This window comes from Carcharodon carcharias, chromosome 1 (genome assembly GCF_017639515.1).
Source record: "Carcharodon carcharias isolate sCarCar2 chromosome 1, sCarCar2.pri, whole genome shotgun sequence".
Taxonomy (NCBI): domain Eukaryota; kingdom Metazoa; phylum Chordata; class Chondrichthyes; order Lamniformes; family Lamnidae; genus Carcharodon; species Carcharodon carcharias.
Genome location: NC_054467.1, coordinates 82,944,309 through 82,971,069, shown reverse-complemented (window position 1 = coordinate 82,971,069; position 26,761 = coordinate 82,944,309). Strand labels below are relative to the sequence as shown.

Here is a 26,761-nt window from a genome sequence, read left to right as displayed (position 1 = left end):
ACGCCCTCACCTCAATGAATTTCGGGCTCGGCATGATACTGAACTCTTCTTCCGCCGTCTTCGTCTCCGGGCTCACTTCTTTGGGTAGGAGTCCTCTCCCAGTTCAACGGATCCTTTTACCCATCTTCAATATTCTCCCTCCACCTGGACCCCTCCCTCTGGATTCTTACCTTCTCTCGATCTTTTCATTGAGAACTGTCGGCGCGACATTAGTCGTCTCAATTTCTCTGCTCCTCTCACCCATTCTAACCTGTCTCTCTCTGAACTTACTGCACTCCATTCTCTCAGGTCCAACCCTGACATTGTCATCAAACCCGCTGACAAGGGTGGTGCTGTTGTTGTCTGGCGCACTGACCTCTACCACGCGGAGGCTGAGCGTCAACTCGCAGACACTTCCTCCTACCTCTCCCTGGACCATGACCCCACCACTGAACATCAAGCCATTGTTTCCAGGACTGTCACTGACCTCATCTCCTCTGGGGATCTCCCTCCCACAGCTTCCAACCTGATAGTTGCCCAACCTCGGACGGCCCGCTTCTATCCCCTACCCAAAATCCACAAACAGAACTGCCCCGGTAGACCGATCGTCTCAGCTTGCTCCTGCCCCACAGAACTCATTTCTCGTTATCTTGACTCCCTTCTCTCTCCCCTTGTCCAGTCCCTTCCCACCTACATCCGTGATTCCTCTGACACCTTACGTCACATCAACAATTTCCAGTTCCCTGGCCCCTACCGCTTCCTCTTCACCATGGACGTCCAATCCCTCTACACCTCCATCCCCCACCAGGATGGTCTGAGGGCCCTTAGCTTCTTCCTCGAACAGAGGCCTGAACAATCCCCATCCACCACTACTCTCCTCCGTCTGGCTGAACTTGTTCTCACGCTGAACAATTTCTCCTTCAACTCCTCTCACTTCCTCCAAATAAAAGGTGTGGCTATGGGTACCCGCATGGGCCCCAGCTATGCCTGTCTCTTTATGGGGTATGTGGAACATTCCTTGTTGCAGTCCTACTCCGGCCCCCTTCCACAACTCTTTCTCCGGTACATCGATGATTATTTCAGTGCTGCTTCATGCTCTCGTCAGGACTTGGAAAAATTTATTAATTTTGCTTCCAATCTCCACCCCTCCATCATTTTCACGTGGTCCATCTCTGACACTTCCCTTCCCTTCCTTGACCTCTCTGTCTCAATCTCTGGTGATAGACTGTCCACCAATATCCATTACAAACCCACCGACACCCACAGCTATCTCGACTACAGCTCCTCACACCCCACTTCCTGTAAGGACTCCATCCCATTCTCTCAGTTCCTTCGCCTCCGTCGCATCTGTTCCGATGATGCTACATTCAAAAACAGTTCCTCTGACATGTCCTCCTTCTTCCTTAACCGAGGTTTTCCACCCACGGTCGTTGACAGGGCCCTCAACCGTGTCCGGCCCATCTCCCGCGCATCCGCCCTCACTCCTTCTCCTCCCTCCCAGAAACATGATAGGGTCCCCCTTGTCCTCACTTATCACCCCACCAGCCTCCGCATTCAAAGGATCATCCTCCGCCATTTCCGCCAACTCCAGCATGATGCCACTACCAAACACATCTTCCCTTCACCCCCCTTATCGGCATTCCGTAGGGATCGCTCCCTCCGGGACATCCTGGTCCACTCCTCCATCACCCCCTACTCCTCAACCCCCTCCTATGGCACAACCCCTTGCCCACGCAAAAGATGCAACACCTGCCCCTTCACTTCCTCTCTCCTCACCGTCCAAGGACCCAAACACTCCTTTCAAGTGAAGCAGCATTTCACTTGCATTTCCCCCAACTTAGTCTACTGCATTCGTTGCTCCCAATGTGGTCTCCTCTACATTGGAGAGACCAAACGTAAACTGGGCGACCGCTTTGCAGAACACCTGCGGTCTGTCCGCAAGAATGACCCAAACCTCCCTGTCGCTTGCCATTTTAACACTCCACCCTGCTCTCTTGCCCACATGTCTGTCCTTGGCTTGCTGCATTGTTCCAGTGAAGCCCAACGCAAACTGGAGGAACAACACCTCATCTTCCGACTAGGGACTTTACAGCCTTCCGGACTGAATATTGAATTCAACAACTTTAGGTCGTGAGTCCCCTCCCCCATCCCCACCCCCTTTCTGTTTCCCCCTTTTTTTTTTCCCAATAAATTATAAAGATTTTCCTTTTCCCACCTATTTCCATTATATAAAATAAAAAAAAAACCCACTAGAGCTATACCTTGAGTGCCCTACCATCCATTCTTAATTAGCACATTCGTTTAGATAATATCACCAACTTTAACTTTAACACCTATGTGTTCTATTGTACTATTGTTGTTGACATCTTTTGATGATCTGCTTCTATCACTGCTTGTTTGTCGCTACAACCACACCAACCCCCTCCACCTCTCTGTCTCTCTATCTCTCCGCCCCCCACACACACACCTTAAACCAGCTTATATTTCAGCTCTTTCCTGGACTCGAACTCAAGTTCTGTCGAAGGGTCATGAGGACTCGAAACGTCAACTCTTTTCTTCTCCGCCGATGCTGCCAGACCTGCTGAGTTTTTCCAGGTAATTCTGTTTTTGTTTTGGATTTCCAGCATCCGCAGTTTTTTTGTTTTTATCTCTGTGTTTAATTGACTGCCACTGCTCTTCAAGAAATGCCTACCTCCTTGAAGAAGTTCTGTTCCTCTCTGCGACAAGATTTACGGATTTCTCTGTTGCCTTGTTCACCTTCATTGCTTTCCATTTCTCTCCTAGTGTTTGACAAGGTGTTTACTAAAACCCGCTTTCACAGCCATATCTCCTTTCTCAGTGACTGTCTCCGTCTCCGACTTACCCCACATGGATTTCAACTGAAATTCCACCCCTCATGTTTCGAACCCACCCAGGATTACAGGTATCTCCGGGACATAAAACGTTTCTCGGACTGCTGTTCCCGTCACATTCTGAAATCCACTCTCAGTGCCATGCGCCGCCATATGAACACACTCGACCTCTCCCTCCAGCAGCACCGCCGTACCCTTTTTCAAAGCTGCGCGTGCCCCCAGTTTCATTTTATCCTTCGGCTCATCCGACGCCTCAACAAGAAACTTTTTCTCTTTCTCTCAAGTGCTAAGGAACGCAAGCTCCAACAACTCATCGACACCAACACCCATCTAGGACACTCCACCCCTGCCTGTCCCTCCGTCCCCACCCCATCTTCCAATCCCAACCCCAGCCGTGTATTCACTATACCCCCTGACCTTCCCCTCTCCGATGCTGAACGTTCAGTGCTCAGCAAAGGACTTAGTTTCATACCCTTACGCCCTCACCTCAATGAATTTCGGGCTCGGCATGATACTGAACTCTTCTTCCGCCGTCTTCGTCTCCGGGCTCACTTCTTTGGGCAGGAGTCCTCTCCCAGTTCAACGGATCCTTTTACCCATCTTCAATATTCTCCCTCCACCTGGACCCCTCCCTCTGGATTCTTACCTTCTCTCGATCTTTTCATTGAGAACTGTCGGCGCGACATTAGTCGTCTCAATTTCTCTGCTCCTCTCACCCATTCTAACCTGTCTCTCTCTGAACTTACTGCACTCCATTCTCTCAGGTCCAACCCTGACATTGTCATCAAACCCGCTGACAAGGGTGGTGCTGTTGTTGTCTGGCGCACTGACCTCTACCACGCGGAGGCTGAGCGTCAACTCGCAGACACTTCCTCCTACCTCTCCCTGGACCATGACCCCACCACTGAACATCAAGCCATTGTTTCCAGGACTGTCACTGACCTCATCTCCTCTGGGGATCTCCCTCCCACAGCTTCCAACCTGATAGTTGCCCAACCTCGGACGGCCCGCTTCTATCTCCTACCCAAAATCCACAAACAGAACTGCCCCGGTAGACCGATCGTCTCAGCTTGCTCCTGCCCCACAGAACTCATTTCTCGTTATCTTGACTCCCTTCTCTCTCCCCTTGTCCAGTCCCTTCCCACCTACATCCGTGATTCCTCTGACACCTTACGTCACATCAACAATTTCCAGTTCCCTGGCCCCTACCGCTTCCTCTTCACCATGGACGTCCAATCCCTCTACACCTCCATCCCCCACCAGGATGGTCTGAGGGCCCTTAGCTTCTTCCTCGAACAGAGGCCTGAACAATCCCCATCCACCACTACTCTCCTCCGTCTGGCTGAACTTGTTCTCACGCTGAACAATTTCTCCTTCAACTCCTCTCACTTCCTCCAAATAAAAGGTGTGGCTATGGGTACCCGCATGGGCCCCAGCTATGCCTGTCTCTTTATGGGGTATGTGGAACATTCCTTGTTGCAGTCCTACTCCGGCCCCCTTCCACAACTCTTTCTCCGGTACATCGATGATTATTTCAGTGCTGCTTCATGCTCTCGTCAGGACTTGGAAAAATTTATTAATTTTGCTTCCAATCTCCACCCCTCCATCATTTTCACGTGGTCCATCTCTGACACTTCCCTTCCCTTCCTTGACCTCTCTGTCTCAATCTCTGGTGATAGACTGTCCACCAATATCCATTACAAACCCACCGACACCCACAGCTATCTCGACTACAGCTCCTCACACCCCACTTCCTGTAAGGACTCCATCCCATTCTCTCAGTTCCTTCGCCTCCGTCGCATCTGTTCCGATGATGCTACATTCAAAAACAGTTCCTCTGACATGTCCTCCTTCTTCCTTAACCGAGGTTTTCCACCCACGGTCGTTGACAGGGCCCTCAACCGTGTCCGGCCCATCTCCCGCGCATCCGCCCTCACTCCTTCTCCTCCCTCCCAGAAACATGATAGGGTCCCCCTTGTCCTCACTTATCACCCCACCAGCCTCCGCATTCAAAGGATCATCCTCCGCCATTTCCGCCAACTCCAGCATGATGCCACTACCAAACACATCTTCCCTTCACCCCCCTTATCGGCATTCCGTAGGGATCGCTCCCTCCGGGACACCCTGGTCCACTCCTCCATCACCCCCTACTCCTCAACCCCCTCCTATGGCACAACCCCTTGCCCACGCAAAAGATGCAACACCTGCCCCTTCACTTCCTCTCTCCTCACCGTCCAAGGACCCAAACACTCCTTTCAAGTGAAGCAGCATTTCACTTGCATTTCCCCCAACTTAGTCTACTGCATTCGTTGCTCCCAATGTGGTCTCCTCTACATTGGAGAGACCAAACGTAAACTGGGCGACCGCTTTGCAGAACACCTGCGGTCTGTCCGCAAGAATGACCCAAACCTCCCTGTCGCTTGCCATTTTAACACTCCACCCTGCTCTCTTGCCCACATGTCTGTCCTTGGCTTGCTGCATTGTTCCAGTGAAGCCCAACGCAAACTGGAGGAACAACACCTCATCTTCCGACTAGGGACTTTACAGCCTTCCGGACTGAATATTGAATTCAACAACTTTAGGTCGTGAATCCCCTCCCCCATCCCCACCCCCTTTCTGTTTCCCCCTTTTTTTTTCCCAATAAATTATAAAGATTTTCCTTTTCCCACCTATTTCCATTATATAAAATAAAAAAAAACCCACTAGAGCTATACCTTGAGTGCCCTACCATCCATTCTTAATTAGCACATTCGTTTAGATAATATCACCAACTTTAACTTTAACACCTATGTGTTCTATTGTACTATTGTTGTTGACATCTTTTGATGATCTGCTTCTATCACTGCTTGTTTGTCGCTACAACCACACCAACCCCCTCCACCTCTCTGTCTCTCTATCTCTCCGCCCCCCACACACACACCTTAAACCAGCTTATATTTCAGCTCTTTCCTGGACTCGAACTCAAGTTCTGTCGAAGGGTCATGAGGACTCGAAACGTCAACTCTTTTCTTCTCCGCCGATGCTGCCAGACCTGCTGAGTTTTTTCAGGTAATTCTGTTTTTGTTTTGGATTTCCAGCATCCGCAGTTTTTTTGTTTTTATATAGTACTGTACCCTAACTGCAGCTTAACTAATATCTTGTAAAAATTCAACATCACTTTCTTGCTTTTTATATTTAATACCACCATGTGCAAACCCCACAAATTCCACTATATTTTTTGTAGTTTGCCTTACCTTTATGACTACATTGTACAGTAACCAAACATAAATAAATATACATAAATAAATTACAGAGTATTTTCATCTACAACAGTACCTCATTAGCACAGTAACCATTCTAATGAACTTTTGCTGCCTGTAGTTCCATAATTAATTATAGTGAGTATCATCTGACAACAGTTTTCTCCTCAACTTTGTGGACAAATGGCAGATTTTGAAACGTGCTATTAAAACCACTTGCCATAAAAATGGGTGCAGTCACATTATACAGCTCTGCCCATAAACCGAACAGTAAAATGTACAGTATACAACTATTTCACTTTGCGCTGGCATGGTTAGGTAGTTTAAATTTTGACCAACTTTTCTGATGGCTATTTAGTATCCCTTGGAAAAACTGCTAAACTTAATTTTCCCTAGGTTAATTGGGTGCCTTGTGCAAATACTTGATGTCCGTAAGGAAGAGATAGCTGAACTCACTGACAGTCCTTTTAAAATACACTAACAATCTGATGTGTTATTCCACGGTTTCCGATGTGCTTACTTCACGGATTTTACACTGTTGAAAACTCATAAGAAATCAATTTAAAAATGGTCTTGCCCAAATGCAGACTTTTCTATGGCTTCTTCAGAAAACATTGTGGGTAGGAGCAGAGGTATACAAGTACATTTAAAAAAGTAAGAAAATAGTTTATGAGGAAAGGCTTTCAACATTTTGTGTGTTTGAAAGAGATGGAGGAGGGTTGAGTATGGAGAAGGGGTGATATTTTATAGGCCTTCAAATAGTATGAGAGAGATAGATGAGCTAATGTGCAACAAAATTAGAGATCTATAAGAACTATAAAATGGTGATATTGGGAACTTCAATTAACCAAACATCAATTGGGAATGTTAAGATCATGTTAGAATAACAAGTAAGAAAGGGGAGGATTTTTTAAAAATGTGTTCATGAGAACATAGCTGCCTTGCTAGTATGTTCTTGGTCCAAATAGGATGGAGGCATTGCTAGATCTGGTGCTGGGAATGAGCTGTGTCAAGTGGATCAGGTGTCTAAAGTGGAGCACTTGGGTAAGACCTATCATCATATCATAAGGTTTAGATTAGCAATAGAGAAGTGCAAGGAACAATTTAACATATAACTTTTAGATTGGAATAGGGCTAAGTTCAGTGAGATGAGAAAGTATCTAGCCAAGGTAAAATGGAACCAAAGGCAGACAGGAAAAACTGTAATGGAACATGGGTGATCTTTTTAAGGAGGAGATAATTCATGGTGAGAACATTCCAACAAGGGCGAAAGGTAGGGAAACCAAAGCCAGGGCTCCTTTGATGAAGAGGGTGATAAAGAGACCTGGCATGGACTCCTTCTATGCCATAATAATTCTATGACATCTGTATAATTTTCATTGTATAGACTGTAAATCTTATTTGATCACTTGAGGGATATGGCTGAGAACAGAAAATTAAAAAGTTTAACTTTACTTCAGTTTGCATTAGGTTTCTTTCTACACAAAGTCACTTAATGCAAATATATTAAACAGAATTACCTCAGCTAACCAAACTTCAAAATTTCTCTGGAATGTTTCACTGCCCTCTGAAGGTTAACGGAGTAAAACCCAAGGACATAAATCCAACATTCTAACCTATAATCAATGTGGACCATTCGTGTTGCAAGGATAACATTTCCACACTACCAGTGGTATTGGAATCAAAATACTCTAACATATTTGATTATCAGTTGTTATACTTATCCCTTAAACCTCAAATTCTAAACTAGATATATTTTTAAAAGGTAATAATTAACATTCTAGCTGTTTTTCTGAGAGTATGTTCCACACACCTACTAGTTCATGGAAAGAAATAATTTTTATTCCTAAATTTTCATCATCCTTGAAGCTTATCAATGTACTTATGTCCTCTAATTATGGCGGTCATCCCAGAATTGTCCGTGGATCAATGTAACTGTGAGCTGCTTTATGCCGGTTGGTGTATTTTCTTCATGTGTTATACTAGGATAGTTTTTTGGATGAATAAACAGTAACTCTAATGCTTCATTACTCCATCACTAGTTGATGTTGGTGTTTTGAACTGTTATAATGGTATTTTTTGACAATTTGCAATGAATATTTAAGAATATTTCAACAAAATTATTGAATTCAGTTCTTGTCCTATTTTCCTAAATAAGTCTATCATTTGTTTGGATGTAACTGATTTTAAATGTTAGTAACAGTATGAATTTCATAAATAATATGCAACATTTCTTCTGCGTAGTATAGGTCATTCACATCCAAACAGTCCAAGGTATAAATTCAATTTTATAGCAGATGTGGTGGAGAAAATTGCACCTGCAGTTGTTCACATAGAGCTGTTTTTAAGGTAAGTTGGTCAGGAGTAATGTGCATGGAGTATTACAAATTTAAGATACTATATAGTATATACTTGAATTAATTTAATTTAAAAAAATCTTCCTTAAAACATGGGCATTGCTGGCATGGCTGATATTCTATGCTGTCTGTAGTTGCCCTGAGAAAGGGATTGTGGGCCTTGTTGGACTGCTAGTAGTGGTTCTGTTAGGCCATTTCTCGGGGCAATTAAAAGTCAACCACATTGGTGTGGGAATGGAGTCACGTATAAGAGCAAGAGGTTTTCTACCCTGAAAGACTTTTGTGAACCAATTGGATTTTCAAAACAATCCAACAGTTTCATGGTCACTTTTAAGAATACCACATGTTTATTTCCAAAACAGAATTCAAATTCTTAAACTACCATTTTGGGATCTGAACTCACATTCTCTGGATTATTTGCTCAGTAACTTAACCTTACACTACCATACCCTTTTGATTTAGTGTGTTTGGGATTTCCCTTCGTAATAAAGGGCTAGAAATGATGGACTTCCTAAACATTTATTTCTAGTTTCTTCAACAAGCTCAACAGTCTTATTTTGTACCAACCTTCACAAACTGATATCAGATTTTCTTGCAATGGCTGCACATTTGTTATATGTTGTGATAGAGAGTGATAACTGGCTGGGAACAAATGCTTGTCAAGGTAACGTTAGTGACAGTTTGAATTGTACTGTAAACTATGAGGGTAATGATTTCTTTATGCCACCTGAGCCCCTGAATTATGCAATGCACTTGAATTTACTCCCAACTTGTTTTTGTTCTTCCCGTTGCAAAGTCTTTTGATTCAATGAGCTTTACCAGTCAGGTTTTCCCATTACAGACTGACTCTTTTGTTACCATTGTGAATTTTAATTTTACTTGCTAACAATTGTCATTTTGGCTGTTGAACTTCATAGTGAAAGGAAGCAAAAGGTTATGAAGATCACGATAGCAGAATAGAATTTAATAGTGTCAGTGATGAAGGCTTTGCTTAAAAATAGCACATACCTTTTTTGAGATTAATGGTACTTATAAATTACAGTAATTTTGTGATTAAATAAAATGTTCAAAATGTGGAAAATTGCTTCCACAGTTGTTTTCTTAATAAATACAAAAATGTTAGTAAGAATACAGATTTAATACAATTTAATCATTGGCAATGAAAAAAGTTCATACCACTAACAATGTAGAAAATCTGTCAGCCTGTATCAATTTTCCCCACAAACACAGGCATCCTCTATTGAGACGAAATGTCCCATTGTCAAGTGGCTCTGGCTTTATAATATCAGATAGTGGGCTAATTGTGACCAACGCCCATGTAGTAGTGTCTAGCAATACCATAACATCAGGTCAACAACAGCTGAAGGTGCAGGTACATGATGGAAAAAACTATGAAGCAACAATAAAAGACCTGGACAAGAAATCAGACATAGCAACAATAAAGATTAATCCTAAGGTAAGTGCATCATCTTTTGGTGAAACTTTACGAGACAAGAAATTACGTTTTTTACTATTCAGTATGTTTTTCCATTCTTCTTTTGATATATTTGTCCTTATTAAAATGAAGAGTGTTAATACTTGAAGAACCTTTTTAAAAAAAACTTGTACACCAAATATCAAGTATTTGTAGGTCAGGTACACGCGAGGCCAGATGCAGAGTCCATCCTGTTACCTGAAATATCTTAACCACCAAATTCAGAGGAGAACCACCCTCCCCAGCAAATTTTAATTTCTTCAGTTTGATTTGTCCATTTCCCAAAAACCTAATTTTACTTTGTGTAAGATTGCAAATTCTCAGCTAATCAGTGCTGATCTAAAGCCAATATATGCTATAGAGAAAGCCTAATCTCATTTTATATAGGACTTTTACAGTTATCTGAGAGAAGGAATCTTTATTCAAATCTGCTGTGCTGGTTCAGAACCCTGAAGAAACAAAGCAGTAGGAGTGAAATTGGTTTTCAGTAATAGCACGAAACAGATGATAGCGAATCGGTAGCATGCTTTACACACTGTCTGATTTTCTTTTCTGATGCCTTCTATGGAAAAAAGAATAGAATAGCTGCTGTTCACTGTCGCATGCTTTGCCCTAGCTCTTAAGATCAATGTGTCTAAACTGCAAAACATCCAATCCCAAAATAAACTGTTCAATTGTAGAAAGGTAACTCCTGCCAAAATTATTGGTTCTGATTGAAGTCTAAGTCTAAGGGGCTAATACTGCAATGCTTGGCATCCATAGTGTTCATGTACATCGTGCACAGGGTGATCTTTAATGTTAAGGGCTGAGATCTGCTGTGTGCCCAATGCAAATAACACTAGGTAGGGTGGCATAGAAGTGTTGATGGCATTGAAGGACAGTACACCGGGCAGGTATTAGGGCTGTTTAGTGCTTAAAAATATAGAACAAAATGTAAATGCATTTAACTTGTAATACTTACTAAGACTTAACAAATTTCTTACTCAACTGCTCACTGGAATTGGTTATAGGCAAGACAACATTCTCTTTTTCTCTATCTCTGTTGAAGCTGCTTTCACACCACTTTTCAAATGGGAAAATCCCTTTCTGTGGCACACATGGCATCTGAACCTACAAAACTGTATATTGGGAGGGTGCCATTTACTGAATTGGGATTGTTGATTGTTGCTACTTCTATTCCTGAGCTTTAAGATAATCACCAGTCTTTTAGGAGATGTTGTACTGCATACACTGTGCCAGGAACTTTATGGCCAGAATTTTTACCTTGATGGGCGGGCAGGCCTCACCGGCTTGGTGGTGGGCGGGCAGCCGAACTCCGTCGCCGAAACAGGGCCCACGGCCATTTTGAGTGGGCAGGCCATTTAAGGCCTGCCCAGCGGCCTGCCCGACAGGAAGCGCTATGCGCCTCCTGTGCGGGGTGCAGGGAGGGATTTCTCCATCTGTCAAAGTGCGCTCTATGCGCGAAAGAGCACACATTCCCTGAGACTAAGTGCTGTCTCAGGGAGATTACTGACAGTATAAAAATCTTTAAAAATAGAAAAATATTAAAATTATTAACATGCTCCTCTCATGTGACAATGTCACACGAGAAGGGACATGTTAGTAAGAAGAACATAAACTTTATTGAAGTTTTTAAAAACGGACATGAAACCTCATCCCGCCACTGGATGAGGTTTCATGTATTATCAGAAGCCCGCTGGGGCTCCTGGCCTGCCCGCCAACCTTAAGGTTGGACGGGCAGGGCATTTAACAAGCTTAATTATCCTGTCAATGGCCTTAATTGTCCATTGACAGGTCAGCGGGCGGACTGCTGATTTCACTGTCCGCCCGCCTTCTTCAATAATTAAATGGAAAGGGATGACGTTCCTCCCAACGTCATCCTGCGCTGTTTTCCCGTCGGCGAGTGGGGCCCACTCCCAAATCGCCGACGGGAAAATTCTGCCCATATGATACTAAATGATTAAGATGACCTTGCATTATATCATGAGATCAGCTTATTTCATTGCTGGCGCACACACTGCCCAGACATTAATGTTTTCATTGGCACTGTGCTGGAACAATATTATTAGCCCCTAAACATTGTAGCATGTGAGCAGCTTGGAGAAAGTAGTAGTTATTTTTTTTAAAGTGTAAAATTCAGACAGAAATTTCAATTAAGTGTTTCATTCTGTAATTAGGATAGGTAATGGCAAGCGGAAATCAACTCTTATTTTACAATCAAAATGCAGCAACAAGCAGAAATAAAATTTTTCAGTTGTACATGGCAAAAATGTGGTAAAGGACATAGATGAATGGTGGTATATTTTCCATATTATTCCACAAGTGCGGAAGACATCTGAGTTTACAATGATCAGGTCTAAGTAAATTAGATTTTCCTAACAGCTGGAATCAAATGGCCACTACACATTACTAGGTGTTCAGGTTGTAGTACTGCTAAATGTTTAAACCCATAAATATACTGTATATATTTAAAGCTACAGGACATTTTGTGATGTTACACAAATGAAATACCTCGTGTTTATTTAACAGGTTTTACTTTCTCAATGTACCAATGTAGTAATTTTGAAATGTAGTCACTGCTATATCTTTGGCAAGGAAAGCTACTATGATATCCAGATTATTTGTACAACTTTGAAAAGAAAAGGCTATTTCTGTTCCAGACTATGAGAAACCGGCTGTTATTTGATAAAATTGAATTATGGACTTGGCTTTAATTTAATATTTTACAGAGAAAGCTACCTATACTAACACTGGGTCAGTCTGTCGACCTTAGGCCAGGAGAATTTGTAGTTGCTATTGGGAGTCCTTTTGCTTTGCAAAATACCGTAACTACCGGAATTGTTAGCTCTGCTCAGAGAGATGGACGAGAGCTGGGTCTAAGAGATTCAGACATGGACTACATTCAAACAGATGCCATAATCAATGTAGGTGCAATGTACTAAGATATTTTCAAAGTGTGATGAAATAACCTGAGACACAGTGACATTCATCTGGTTTAGCAGACACTTCTTGTGCTGCTTTTGCAGCTTCAATTGCAAGCAACAACCATTTCTGCCTCAGAGACACTGGCAATATAGTTGTTGTGTTTACCAGCAAGAACTTAAGAACATAAGAAAGCACAGAATGAGAAAGGGCCACTTAGTCCATGTAGCTTGTCCAGTGCACCTTGTCCTGACCTTTTATGCCACTTATTTAATATTCAGGACAAGTTATACATAAATGCTTCCTGAATCCCAATAGTAATCAAATAAAATTCCAGAATTTTCATCCAGAATATCTATCCCATTCTGCACGTCCACTATTCAGTGCTGATCGGCTAGTTTCCACAATTGGTTTACCCTTGGTTAAACAACATAAGAACCAGCAATGTTATAGTGAGCAGACAGAAGAGCATTCCTCACGCTCAAAGTTATAACTTTAACACCTGTGGACTATGCCAAAAAGTATGCACTCTAGCAGCCAAAACTTCAACACGTTTATAATATACATATTTAATGTTGCATGTTTTAATCAAATGTTTATATGGGCTTTGCCAGTGATTTACATCAGATGTTATATAGTATTTTCAATCACATTTATACCCAATGAGTTCCAAAAAAGAGAGAATGATATTTACATTGTCTTTTGTTATATCAGTTTTTTTTTATATAAAGCTTTTGATCTAACTTTGTGTGGACATGGAAATCAATGGATTCAGTGATGATTAAACTAAAGCCAAAGAAAATATTCATTTTCAATGTGGAATAGTTTTGTATGATTTCATGGAATCCGTTCTGGCAAAAGCTGGATGGGAATGGAATTAGTATCTTAGGAAGTCAATAATAACTATGGTGACAATTAAAGAAACATTTTCTTCTTGCCTTGCATTAACTTTTACTGGTTGGTTGACCAGAGTGGATTTGAGATTTTAAAGCAATAAAAATAGCAATCCAAAGGTGGCATGTTTAAGTATAAAACACACCACTTAGTATATGTTTTTGGTTTTGGAGAATCAACTGCTTAAAAGCATGATATATTTCTGCACTTGCTTTTTAAAATCACTACTGAATGACTGGACAAAATAATGATCGCCGGCATTATAACTGCTTAATACATTTTGAAGAGAAAGGAAAAATAATGTTGACTGATGTGGTCAGCAGCTGTTCACTCAAATACAATAATGTTTAGTTCTGAACCCACCCACTGCAATAGCATGATTTACTTGATAACTGTGGAATCTTTGCTAAAGGTGGCAGTGCATTGAATTCGGACCAGACTAAGACCAGTTATGTTTTAACACCATAATTCATCCAATGTGACCTCAAATGAGATTTTCAGAACTGGCCTTCCCTGTTCTGTTATTAGCTGGGGGAAATCTGCACAGTTATAAACATCAGATGAGGGCAGGTTTGATATTAAATGTGATGGCCCAAGGTTTGTCAGTTCAACTCATTGTTAGGATTTGTAAATACAAAATAGCTAGTAGGATGAAACACTCAGAGAGTCACCTCTTGTGGATATATATGCCACCATGACTGGATCCATGCCATCATCACTACCTCCTGGAAGGGATAGTAAGAATAGAAAAATTGGAGGATAAGACATAATTGAAGGCGAGTCAAGATACTATCACTTTGTTTTTAGTGAAGTACAACTCAGTTTACGGATTGTTCACAGTTAAATTGGCAGTTACTAGTGATGTGTATAAAGCAACACAACCTAATGTTAAATATTCAATACATGTACTTTATGTGTACTTACTGTCTTTGCTCTTTTCTGTATATTACACATCACTGAAGTATGGAAACTCTGGAGGGCCTTTGGTGAATTTGGTAAGCCCAATTATCTGTCATTTCATTTTCTTTTACATGCTAAGCTGCAATATTTAACATTGAATTGAAAAATATATCTATGATATATTTTACTGCATTGTGTTTCGGGTGTGTTTGCTATGTTTTCAACTCTTCAGAAACAGGTTAGCTACTAATATCTGGAAGTTGATAAATTGTTTTGCTTTAAGAGTTAGCACGGTTTTATCTGTTGCAAAATAAATATGCTATGCAAAACTTCAAAGCACATATCATCCTCTGAATCTAACAGCAGCAAATACAATGAATGATATTTAGAATACACCCTAGAGTTTCCTTTAAAACTTCTTTTAAAATATTATCATCTTACAGGATGGAGAGGTTATAGGAATAAATACACTGAAGGTCACTGCAGGAATTTCCTTTGCAATTCCATCAGATCGTATTGCAATGTTTCTTACTGATTCTCAAGATAAACAAACCAAAGGTAAGAATTTTGAGTGCATGAATTCAGCTGATTTATTTTCTAGGATGGAACATACTACAATACAAAAGCATAATTTTGACTATTACATGAATAGGAAACAAATGGCAGCATGCAATATGTACTATAATGTGTGAAATCTGATAGGCCAGACTAATAGTAAACATAAGAAATAGGAACAGGAGTATGCCATTCGACCCCTCGACCTTGCTGTGCCATTCAATAAGATCATGGTGGATCTACTTGTGTTTCGAATTCCACGTTCCCATCTACCCCCTATAACCTTTGATTCACTTGTCTAACAAGGACATATCTATCTCTGCCTTAAAAATATTCAATGACCCCATCTTCTGAGGCAGAGATCCAAAGTTGAACAACCCTCTGAGAGAAAAAAATTCTCCACATCTCTGTCCTTAAAGGGCAACCCCTAATTTTAAAACAGTGTCCAGAGTTCTGGACTCACCCACAAGAAGAAACACCCTTTTCACGTCCACCTTGTCAAGACCGTTCAGGATCAGAGAATTGCAAACGTCATGCTCTTGTACAAAAAATGTTGTAAGGATAAGCCCAGCAGTTACAGACTAATCAGCTTAACTTCAGTGGTGGCAAAGCTTCTTGAGAAAATTATTGGGGATAGAATTATTAGTCATATGGGAAAATGTAGGTTGATTAGGAAGAGCCAGCATGGATTTCTAAAAGGGAAATTTAACCAACTTGCTGGATTTTTTTTGAAGAGGTAACAGAGAGGGTTGATGAGGGTAGTGCTGTTGATGTGGTGTACATCGACTTTCAAAGGACATTTGATACAGTGCCACACAAAAGACATGAGAAAAATTATAGCTCATGGAATAAAAGGAACAGTAGCAACATGGATACAAAATTGGCTGAGTAATAGGAAACATGGACTTTCAAAAGGCATTTGATTCAGTGCCCAACAAAAGACATGAGAAAAATTATAGCTTGTGGAACAAAAGGGACAGTAGCAACGTGGATACAAAATTGGCTGAGTAATGGGAAACAGAAGGTAATGGTCAATGGATATTTTTTGGCTGTAGGAAAGTTTGTAATGGAGTTCCCCAGGGGGTCTGAATTGGGACCCTTGCTTTTCTTGATATATATTAATGATCTAGATCTTGGTGAGTAGGATTAGCGGATGATACAAACTTGGAAGCATTGCAAACTGTGAGGACAGTATAGAACTTTAAAAGCACATTGACATATTGGTGGAGTGGGCAGATAGGTGGCAGATGAAGTTCAATGCGGAGAAGTGTGAGGTGATTCATTTTGGTAGGAAGAACATGGAGAGACAATATAAAATAAGGGGTATAGCTCTTAAGGGTGTGCAGGAGCAGAGAGACCTGGGTGTATATGTGCATAGATCATTGAAGGTGGCAGATCAGGTGGAGAGAGCAGTTAATAAAGCATACAGTATCCTGGGTTTTATTAATAGGGGCGTAGAGTACAAAAGCAGGGAGGTTATGCTAAGCTTATGTAAGACACTAGGGAGACTTCAGCTGAAGTAATGTGTACGATTCTGGGCACCACACTATAGGAAGGATGTGATCGCATTGGAGAGAATGCAGAAGGGGTTTACAAGAATGCTTCCAGGGATGAGAAACTTCAGTTATGAAGATAGATTGGAGAGGTTGGGACTGTCCTCCTTGGACAGAAGGCTAAGAGGAGATTTGATAGATGTGTTCAAAATCATGAGGGGACAGGATAGAGTAGTTAGGGAGAAACTGTTCCTACACGTCAAAGGACCAAGAACAAGAGAGCACAGATTTAAAGTGATTTGTAGAAGAAGCAAATGTGATGTGAGAAAAATCTTTTTCACACAACCAGTGGTTTCAGCCTGGAATGCACTGCCTGTAAGTGTGGTAGCATTCAAGAGGGCATTAGATGATTGTTTAATGTGCAAGGGTATGATGGAAAAGTAGGAGACTGACACTAAGTCATGAAGCTCATTTGGAGAGCCGGTGCAGACATGATGGGCTGAATGGCCTCCTTCTGCACCATAACTATTCTGTGATTCCATGATCTTATATACTTCAATCAAATCACCCCTCACTCTTCTAAACTTGCCCAGTCTGTCCAACTTTTCCACATAAGATACCCTGCTCATTCCAGGTATTAATCTAGTAAACCTGCAACACATTCACATCCTTCCTTAAGTAAGGAGACCAAAACTGCACACAGTATTCGAGATGCAGTCTCACTAATGACTAGTCTGTAATTGCTGGGCTTATCCTTACAACCTTTTTTGTACAAGCGCGTGATGTTTGCAATTCTCTGATCCTGAACAGTCTTGACAAGGTGGACGTGGGATGCCACTCGTCACATCATGCCAATCAGAAAAAGACCCAATTATGCATACTCTCTGCTTTCTGCCAGCCAGCCAATCTTCTATTCAGTGTTACTACACCATGCGCTTTTATTTTCCATAATAACCTTTGATGTGGCACCTTATCAAATGCCTTCTGGAAATCCAAGTACAGTATGCCTACAGGCTCCTCTTTATCCACTGCACATACTAGTCCTTCAAAAAACTCCCAATAAATTGATTAAACTTGATTTTCCTTTCACAAAGCCGTGCTGACTCTTCCCAATTGCCTTGAGCTCTTCTAAGTGCCCAGCTATAATCTCCTTAATGATCGATTCTAATAACTTCCCCACGACAGACATATAAATACTGTGGCTACAATAGAAGGTCAGAGGGTGGGAATTCTCGGGCGGGTAACTCGGCACCTGACTCCCAAAAATTTGTCGATCATCTACAAGGCACCATTCAGGAGTGTGATGGAATACTCTCCATTTACCTGGATGAGTACAGCTCCAACAACACTCAGGAAGTTCAATACCATCCAGGACCAAGCAACCCGCTTGATTGGCACCCCATCCACCATATTAAACATTTACTCCTTCCACTACCGACGAACCGTGGCAGCATTGTGTATCATGTACAAGACGCATTGCAGCAACTCACCAAGGCTCTTTCGAGAGCACCTTCCAAACCTGTAACCTCTACCACCTAGAAGGATAAGGGCAGCAGATGCAAGGGAACACCACCACCTGCAAGTTCCCTGCAAGCTGTACACCATCCTGAATTGGGACTATATTGCCATTCCTTCACTGTCGCTCGATCAAAATCCTGAAACTCCCTTCCTAATAGCACTGTTGGTGTACCTACAACACAGGGTTTGCAGCAGTTCAAAAAGGTGGTTCACCATCACCTTCTCAAGGGCAATTAATACAAGCCTAGCCAGCAATGCTCACCTCCTGTGAACAAATAAATAGAAAAAAAAAGCCCAGTTAAATTCCTGGTCACTATTAACCCTTCCCTGCATGTTGATGGCAGGATTTTAGTGATGTTGATGCCTTTGAATGCCAAGAAGAGATGGTTTAAATTACTTCTTGTAAATGGTCACTGCCTGGCACTTTCGTTATGCGGGTTTTAATAATACATGACATGAGAAATGGATTTAAAAAATTTGTCTTACTTGTGTGTCATCCTGAAGCTGATTATTGGGTTTCAGTTGATCCATAGTGATGGCATGATTATGTTCAGTGCTCAGAACGAGTCGTATTGGAATGCCACCCTGATCGATGCCGGTGCTATTGGCTCAGTAGATTAAAGAATCAAGGAGGCAGAAAAAGAAAATTACAGATCCTTCGGGAAGCTAGTCCAAATGCCAAGCTTGGACCCTCGGAACAAAACTGATATATTGACTTAATGCAGATTATGGTCATCGTATAGATGTTGATAAACACAAGGAAATTTATTATTAAATATAAATATTTAAAATATAAATTTATAATTAACATACTATTAGGCAACAGAGAATTTACTGTAATGGTTTTTTCTTTCTGTTTAATAAAGATGTCACAGGCGTGAAAAAGCGTTTCATTGGTGTGAGGATGCTGACCATAACTCCTACGTAAGTTTATAAGTTTTCCTCTGCTCCTTATCTTTTCAAAACTGTTCTTTTCACTCAAAATGATTCCAAAAACATGAAAATGGTTGCCACTGAGAGCAATTGATAATTTCTTTAAATATTGCTAGAAACATTCACTCCTCAACTTGTGTGGAATCAGGAGCTAGCAGAAGCAGTGCAGTAGAGATGAGAGTGTCTTCCAGGACCGTCTATATAATCTGACCCTGATTTGCATTTACCCAGTAGCCTCCCACATGGTTCTGGTGCGAGCTCGGAAAGGGTGGACAACCTGTGCTATTTTGGCAGGTTGTTTCCCACCCAATTTTGGTCTCATTACTGCCCAACTTTTTAAGTGAAAATAGGGTTGGGAGGTGGGGGGCTGTGGGTGGGGATGATCGTGAATTGAAAATTGCACCTAGTGAGTTTTGCTTCGCAATTTGTGCTATTTCAATCCAGATTGCATGTTGTCCTTGGGCAGAGTTTTCCCGTTGGCCTGTGGGGGCATGCATTCGCGTAAAATGAGGCGCGGTGACGTCGGGCGAGCATCCCAACGTCACTGTGATATTTTGTTGGGTGGGCGCACAATGCTCTCCGATGCGCGCCCGCCATTAATTAACGGGTCACTTAAGGCCCTTGAGGCTCCAATGGACTGCGATTTTTCGGCACCTGTGCAGTCTTCGGGTTGGCACATGGGCACAACAGGCAGGCGGGTAGGACACATTTGTATAAACGTCATCCATGGGTGGGATAAGAGGGCTCAGTGGGGTTGCGAATGTGCTCTCTCAAGGACTGATTTTTCGAAGTTATTGAAACTTGCCTGTGTGAGCAGGAATACTTCAAAACGCATACCAGCTGCTTTCTCTGTACTCTTAACCTTCAGGTCAGCACTCTGCAGTGAGGAATCTTTTCCAGGCCTGCAGGTTTCAGGAAGCCTCCCCTTAGCCTGGGAATGGGAGCTGATCCGTCCACTGGAGGCAGCTCCTCTGAGGAGGAAGGGAGGGCTAGAAAGGGGAGGAGGCCAGGAGTGCACATTCAGCCTCCAGGGGAGCCACCTTTGGGAGCACAGGCGCAGGCACAAGGGGGACAGGGCATAGGGGTAGACCAAGGCAGAAGGGACCGCAGAAGACGCCACTTTCCTGCTGCCAGGGTATACAGGCTTCCTCAATATGTCACAGGTACAATGCCGAAGGAGGCTCCGGCTGTCAAGGGAGACAATCAATTATATCTGTCAGATGAGTGGGCCTGAGATCTCCACTAACTGTGTGGGCGGACGCTCCATGCCAGTGGCTTTGAAGGTCACAGCTGCACTCAATCTCTCTGGCTCCTTCTAGGGGCCAGTGGGTGATCTTTGCGGTGTCTCCCAATCAGCTGTCCACACTTGTGTCAAGCAGGTCACAGACGCTCTGTTCAGCCGTGCATTGATCTTCATCCACTTCCGTTGGGACAAGGCAAGCCAGACACAGCGACCCAGAGGCTTCGCAGCCATTGCTGGCTTCCCCCGTGTCCAGGGTGCTATAGACTGTACACATGTGGCCAACAAGGTGCCAGCAGGGGAGCCCAGTGCCTTTGTCAACAGGAAGGGCTACCACTCCATGAATGTGCAGATAGTGTGTGATCATGGGATGCTGTTTCTACAAGTCTGTGCAAGGTACCCAGGCAGCTCCCATGATGGCTACATCCTCAGACCCAAGTGCCAGGGCTCTTCAGTGCTCCAGCTTGGCTTGATGGGTGGCTGCTGGGTGACAAGGGCTAACCCCTCAGAAGGTGGCTTATGACAGCTCTCCGCCATCCAAAATCAGAAGCTGAGCAGCAGTACAATGGGAGCCACGCCTCCACAAAGGTTGTGGCGGAGAGAACCATCAGTCTTCTCAAGATGCGCTTCCGATGCCTGGACCGCTCAGGGCTGCACTCCAGCACCCCTCAGATCATGTGTCAGTGATAGTTGTTGCATGCTGCACTCCCCATAATCTTGCGCTGGAAAGGTGGGACGCAGTGGGTGATGAAGATGTCGACGCAGTGGCTGCGGCTGCACACAATGAGTCCAGCAATGAGTCCAAGGATAAGCATACACAGGGAAATGCTGAGAGGGTAGATGCTGACCCAGGCATACTGCAGGGCAGCAGGGACACCTGTGAGGCTTTAATCGTATGAACCTTCAGCTAGCACACCACAGATGGACCTCCAGGATAAGCCTGGACTGTAAGCTCCATACTCAATACCCAAATGCAAAATCTGCCAGGTCAGCAACAGTAACTAAAGGCCTTGTTAGTAAAGCTGAATGTCCCACAAAGCACTCATTACAGTTTTGGGAACCATACACATGCAGAAGAAAAGAGGCACCCTCAGCCATGGTCACATGTCTGAATTTAATAACACAAGTAAAGAAACTTAAGCTAAAAATATGACAATGGTGTTCCAAGTCAAAGCAAATCATAAAGACCTCATCTTGGGCCAACACAGAAGCACCAGTGATAAACCCGTGGTGTGCCTAAGGTGCCCTATGTTTACATTTCCGGGTGCTACATTTTGGCGCTGCCCTATCGTTGGGAGTGGCATCTGAGAGCCTGCTGATTCTGCTATCCTGTTGCCCTCGATGACCTTGGCGCTTGTCCTCTGGCCCATGGAGCCTGCGCTGACCCCGCCTGGGAGGGAGCTGCCAGTTCCACAGCTGGCATCTCCCCAGTCGTTGCAGCCTCTCCAGATGCTACGGTCACTGGGAGAGGGGTGGAGAAGCTGCCACCCTCATGTGGAGCGCCCTGAGAGGTGCCCGCAGAGACGGTAGGCAGCTGCTGCGCTGATGTGAGGTCGCTTCAGACCTCCCTGCTCACTGTGGATAGATGGGCACTGAGCTGGGAAAATTGGTGTCCAGACCATCTCCACACTGGCACTGACCAGCTGAGGTCAATGTTAATGTGAGGGCTTGCTGGTCAAAGCACATCCCCAGGAAGCCCTGATGGGTCTCCTGGAGGAGCCTCTCCACAAGAGTTGCCACTGTCTCCATGGAGGACACATGGCGTTCGGACATGTTGCTCATTGCTTCGGCGATTGTCTGCGTAGACTCCTCCACCACGGAGACCAAGCCAAGCATAGCCTCATGTACCTCCCCCAGATGCTCCTACACACCTGGCTGCATTTCCTGCTCCTGCTGCATTGCAGACGACTCCAGAGGCACATCATCAGGCACCGACTGAGCACATGCCCGGTCTCCTGCAGTCCTCCAACTGCTGGTGCCATGGGCACTCTCTGTCTCTGCCACTTCCTCCAGCAACTGTGAAGTGCCCTCACCACTGTGCCCCGGGATACTAGCCGATGTCCTAATTCCCTCCAAGGTGCTAGTATCTGCGCTGATGCCTGCCTGGCAGAGATGGTGTGATGCTGGTGAGACTTCAGGGCCCTCAGTTGTGAGAGGCGGCATCTGCTGCTCCTGCTCCGCTGATGCTGAAAGGGAGAACAAGGACATTGGATCAGTTAACATGGAGAAAATGACAAAGTGCATCCCTGTCCCCCAGATCATTATGCGCTCATCCTTCCATAAGCAATGGGCAAGCCATATTGCTAAATTAAATCACTTAACATTCAGCAGTGCTATGGCTGTTGGGAAAACAATGTTGACCTCACTGCTGTGGCACCCCAGCCTCACCGACACCAGTTGACCTGGCTCTGCAGAATTATGAATATTCTTCTCCTGAAAGGAGAGAAGAGCATTGATTAGTGCAAATTGTGCAAACATGGACTCTCTTCACGCACGGCCCACCCCAACCAGAGTGGGGCATATCAGGGCTCCAGTGCCTCCTCACCCCGTTGTTGTCGAACATTTACACAGAGATGCTAGGCCTGTTCTCCACACACACACACACACACACACACACACACACACACACACACACACACACACACACACACACACACACACACACACACACACACACACACACCACCACCACCACCACCACCACCACCACAACCCCGCCACCTCCCCCCACCCCCCCCCCCCCGGCAAAATGCTGCCTACATCACATGGTATATCCTTCAATAGCAAGGAGACGCAAGCACATGGAGTGCAGAGCACAGCAGATGGTTCATTGCCACGCTACTTTTAAGCTCCCCTCCCAGCATGTCATCACCCTGACTGGGACATGTCCTGCAGTTCAAGCACAGTGCCTAGGTGCAGCTCCTCCAGGTTGCCCCCAAAACAGTCATGTGGGTCTCACATGCTGTGGGCGCAGAACCCTCTCAGGCTGACTTCGGCATGGGCAATATCTGCTGACCCGCCCAGCAAAGGACACATGCCGTCAATGATTCAGTACAGTCGCTACACTCAGACTTGGTGGGGGTGGGGGTTGGTGGTGGTGGGCAGCAGGGGGAAAAGCCAACCTGCTGGGTTAAGTGACCAATGCCAACATTCTCCTCGCCCTTCCAGAGCGCAACAAGTTGTTGAAGCGCTTGCAACACTGGATCCAGGTGCGCTGCACCACATCACAGGAGCTCACCACCTCCGTCACTTCCTCCCAGGCACGTTTCGTCGTATGGGGGGCCTCCTCTTCCCATCCTGGGGAATCAGCATCTCCCGCCATGCTGCCACCTCCTTGAGGAGGGCAGCAAGGCAGTCATTGGAAAAACGAGGGGCACCCCGCCCTACCCTCTGGCCTGGCCTGCCCCAATGCCCTACCCTTTGGACTTGCGTCACCTCCATTGCCCCTCTGCAGAGCCCTTAGTCCAGCTATTGTGAGCAGCCTTTTCAAGGCTGCCAGGTCTTCCTTTATACAGGCTGCCGGATCGCCATTGGACCTGGTGGGCTGAGGGTGCCCCCCGCTGCCCCCCCACTCCCACTATGCATGGCATTTGTGAATTATACTGGGCCGACCTTAACTGGCACACCCGTGTAAAATGGCACAGACCTGATCACGAGCGACAGTCGGGTCTGCGCCCACCCATGCCCGCTCCCACCCATGCCCGCTCCCACTCCCGCTCCACCCCCCTGCCAGCCAGAAAATTCAGCCCCATATCTAATCACAAGCATAATGTTGATTATTTCTCCTTATAATAAAAAATCTAATAAAAGTTGGATTTCTTAGTAACTAATTGAGCAGTTGTCAGAGAATTGTGCTGTTGAGAAAACTATTAATATTCACCTTTAATTATAAATTGGACTCCTTTTCAAGGAACATTACCTCTTAATTGAATTCCCAGACACTTCTACCCCTACAATGCTGCTGTGTTATACTCAATGGAAATGAACCTATTTCAGTCGGTTTGACATTTAGTACACAGCTGTGGAGCCACTTCTGGATTGGATTGGATTCGGACAAATGGTGCTAATTTGAAAGTTATCAGTAATATATTAAAAATCTTACTTCTGCATACATCATTTACTGGCCATAAAATGTGGTGAGTCATTCAAATGTCCATTGGCTTCGGCGGAACGGTAAAATCCCACCGGCATAAAATTCTGCCCTATATTTCTACAATACCTATTTTCTGTTATCACAGTTTTGTACACTTTTGTTTCGACTTTTCCCATTATAAATTGTTTTGTCCATGCTAATGATGGAAATTGTTATGTAAACTTGTCACTCTGTAATTATACACCTCCTGCCTGCAGTGGGAGCTGTAGCACCTCAGTTTTCCATTTCCCAGCTCCTGAGCCAGTACTACTGAGAAACTCCTTTGTTCCAACCAATTCTACTTCTTTGCTCCCAAATTGAAGTAATTTTTGCTATTGAAATGTAGACCATGATATAAAGTGACATTTTTATATTGGAATAGGAACAAATATATGACTTCATAGATAGAACTGAATTACATCTGTGGTCCCTAGTCCAATTATCTGCCACTTCGCTTGAAGATTACACTTGAATCTTGATTTATAATTGGGCGAGGAATCAGGCAAACAGGGAACAATACAGGTGGTGCAATATTGGTAACATTAGACCTGGCAGATTTGCATGCCTGTGGTCTGTTTCCCACCTGAATATAGCAGGAAGGAGTGGCTGGCAGGTGGTTGGGAGCAGAATGTTGACAAGCAGGAGGCTACAGGAAAGGAGTTACATATGTACATACATTAGAGCATACGAATTAGGAGCAGAGGTAAACCCTTTGGCCACTCAAGCCTACTCCGATATTTGATAAGATCGTGGCTGATCTGATTGTGGCCTCAACTCTACTTTCCTGTCTGCCTCCTAAAGCCTTTAACTCACTTGTCAATCAAAATCATCTGAATATTTTTAAGGTTGAATTAATAACCCAGCATCCACTGCTGTCTGGGGAAGAGAATTCCACAGATTAATGATCTTTTCAAAGAAAAAAATTCTCCTCATCTCAGTCTTAGATGGGAGACTCCTTATTTTTAAACAGTGCCCCCTATTTTTAATCTCTCCCATAAGGACAAACATCCCTCAGCACCTACCCTGTTAAGTCCACTCAGGATCTTATATCTGTCAACAAGATCATCTCTCATTCTTCTAACCTCCAATATATACAGGCCCAACCTGTCCAGCCTTTCCTTCATCCCAGGAATCAGTTGAGTGAACCTTCTCTAAATTGATTTCAGTGCAATTTTATCCTTAAGTAAGGAGACCAAAACTGAATACAGTACTCCAGATGTAGTCTCACCAATGCCCTGTACATCTGTAGCAAAACTTCCCTACTTTGATATTCCATTCTCCTTGTAGTAGACAACAACATTCCACTTACCTTCCTAGTTGCTTGCTGTACCTGCATACTAACTTCTTGTACTTCAAAAGGTTTTGGAAAGGTCTAGCAATTGGGGGAGTGGGGTTGAAGCTTAGCTGAAGGGTGGCCTTATCTTTCATTTTGGGACTCAGAGGAGCATTCTGACTTCTCCGGGCCCAAAAATAGAAGTCAAAAAAAGTAAAAAGATTTACCATTTTTGGCCTCTTCTTCCTGTTATATTGACCGATGGGAAAGCAACATCAGTTTCCCTACTTAAGTTACAGAATTACAGAATTGTTACTGTGCAGAAGGAAGCCATTTGGCCCATTGTGTCTGCACCAGCTCTCTGAATGAGCATTATGACATGGTGCCAATCTCCTTTTCCCCATAACCCTGCACATTGTTTCTATTTAAATTATCATCTAATGCCCTCTTGAATGCCTCGATTAAAACTGCCTCCACCACACTTCCAGGCAGTGCATTCCAGACCCAAAGCACTTGCTGTGTGAAAAGGTTTGTTCTCACATCACATTTGCTTCTTCTGCAAATCACTTTAAACCTGTGCTCTCTCGTTTTCAAACCTTTTACAGGTGGGAACAGTTTCTCCCTATCTACTCTGTCCAGCCCTCTCATGATTTTGAACACTTCTATCAAATCTCCTCCTAGCCTTCTCCTCTCCAAGGAGAATGGTTCCAACCGCTCCAAGCTATCTTTGTAACTGAAGTTTCTTATCCCTGGAACCATTCTTGTCAACCTCTTCTGCATTCTCTCCAATCATTCACATCCTTCCTATCGTGTGATGCCCAGGACTGTATACAATACTCCAGCTGAGGTCTAACTGGAAGTTCAGCATAACCTCCTTGTTGTTGTACTCTATGTCCTTATTAATAAAACCCAGGATACTGTATGCTTTATTAACTGATCTCTCCACCTGTCCTGCCACCTTGAATGATCTATGCACATATACACCCAGGTCTTTCTCTCT

At 43.9% G+C, this 26,761-nt stretch overlaps 1 protein-coding gene across 1 annotated transcript in view; it reads left to right on the top strand.

Annotated features, from left to right (window-relative positions):
* htra3b (HtrA serine peptidase 3b) overlaps positions 1–26,761 on the top strand; it is a 61,220-nt gene that overhangs the window by 8,255 nt on the left and 26,204 nt on the right. The window contains exons 3-8 of the mRNA XM_041198615.1: positions 8,320–8,419; positions 9,658–9,883; positions 12,631–12,825; positions 14,680–14,712; positions 15,061–15,175; positions 19,050–19,107. Coding sequence (XP_041054549.1) covers positions 8,320–8,419; positions 9,658–9,883; positions 12,631–12,825; positions 14,680–14,712; positions 15,061–15,175; positions 19,050–19,107 — 727 coding nt within the window. The remainder of the gene's footprint in view (positions 1–8,319; positions 8,420–9,657; positions 9,884–12,630; positions 12,826–14,679; positions 14,713–15,060; positions 15,176–19,049; positions 19,108–26,761) is intronic.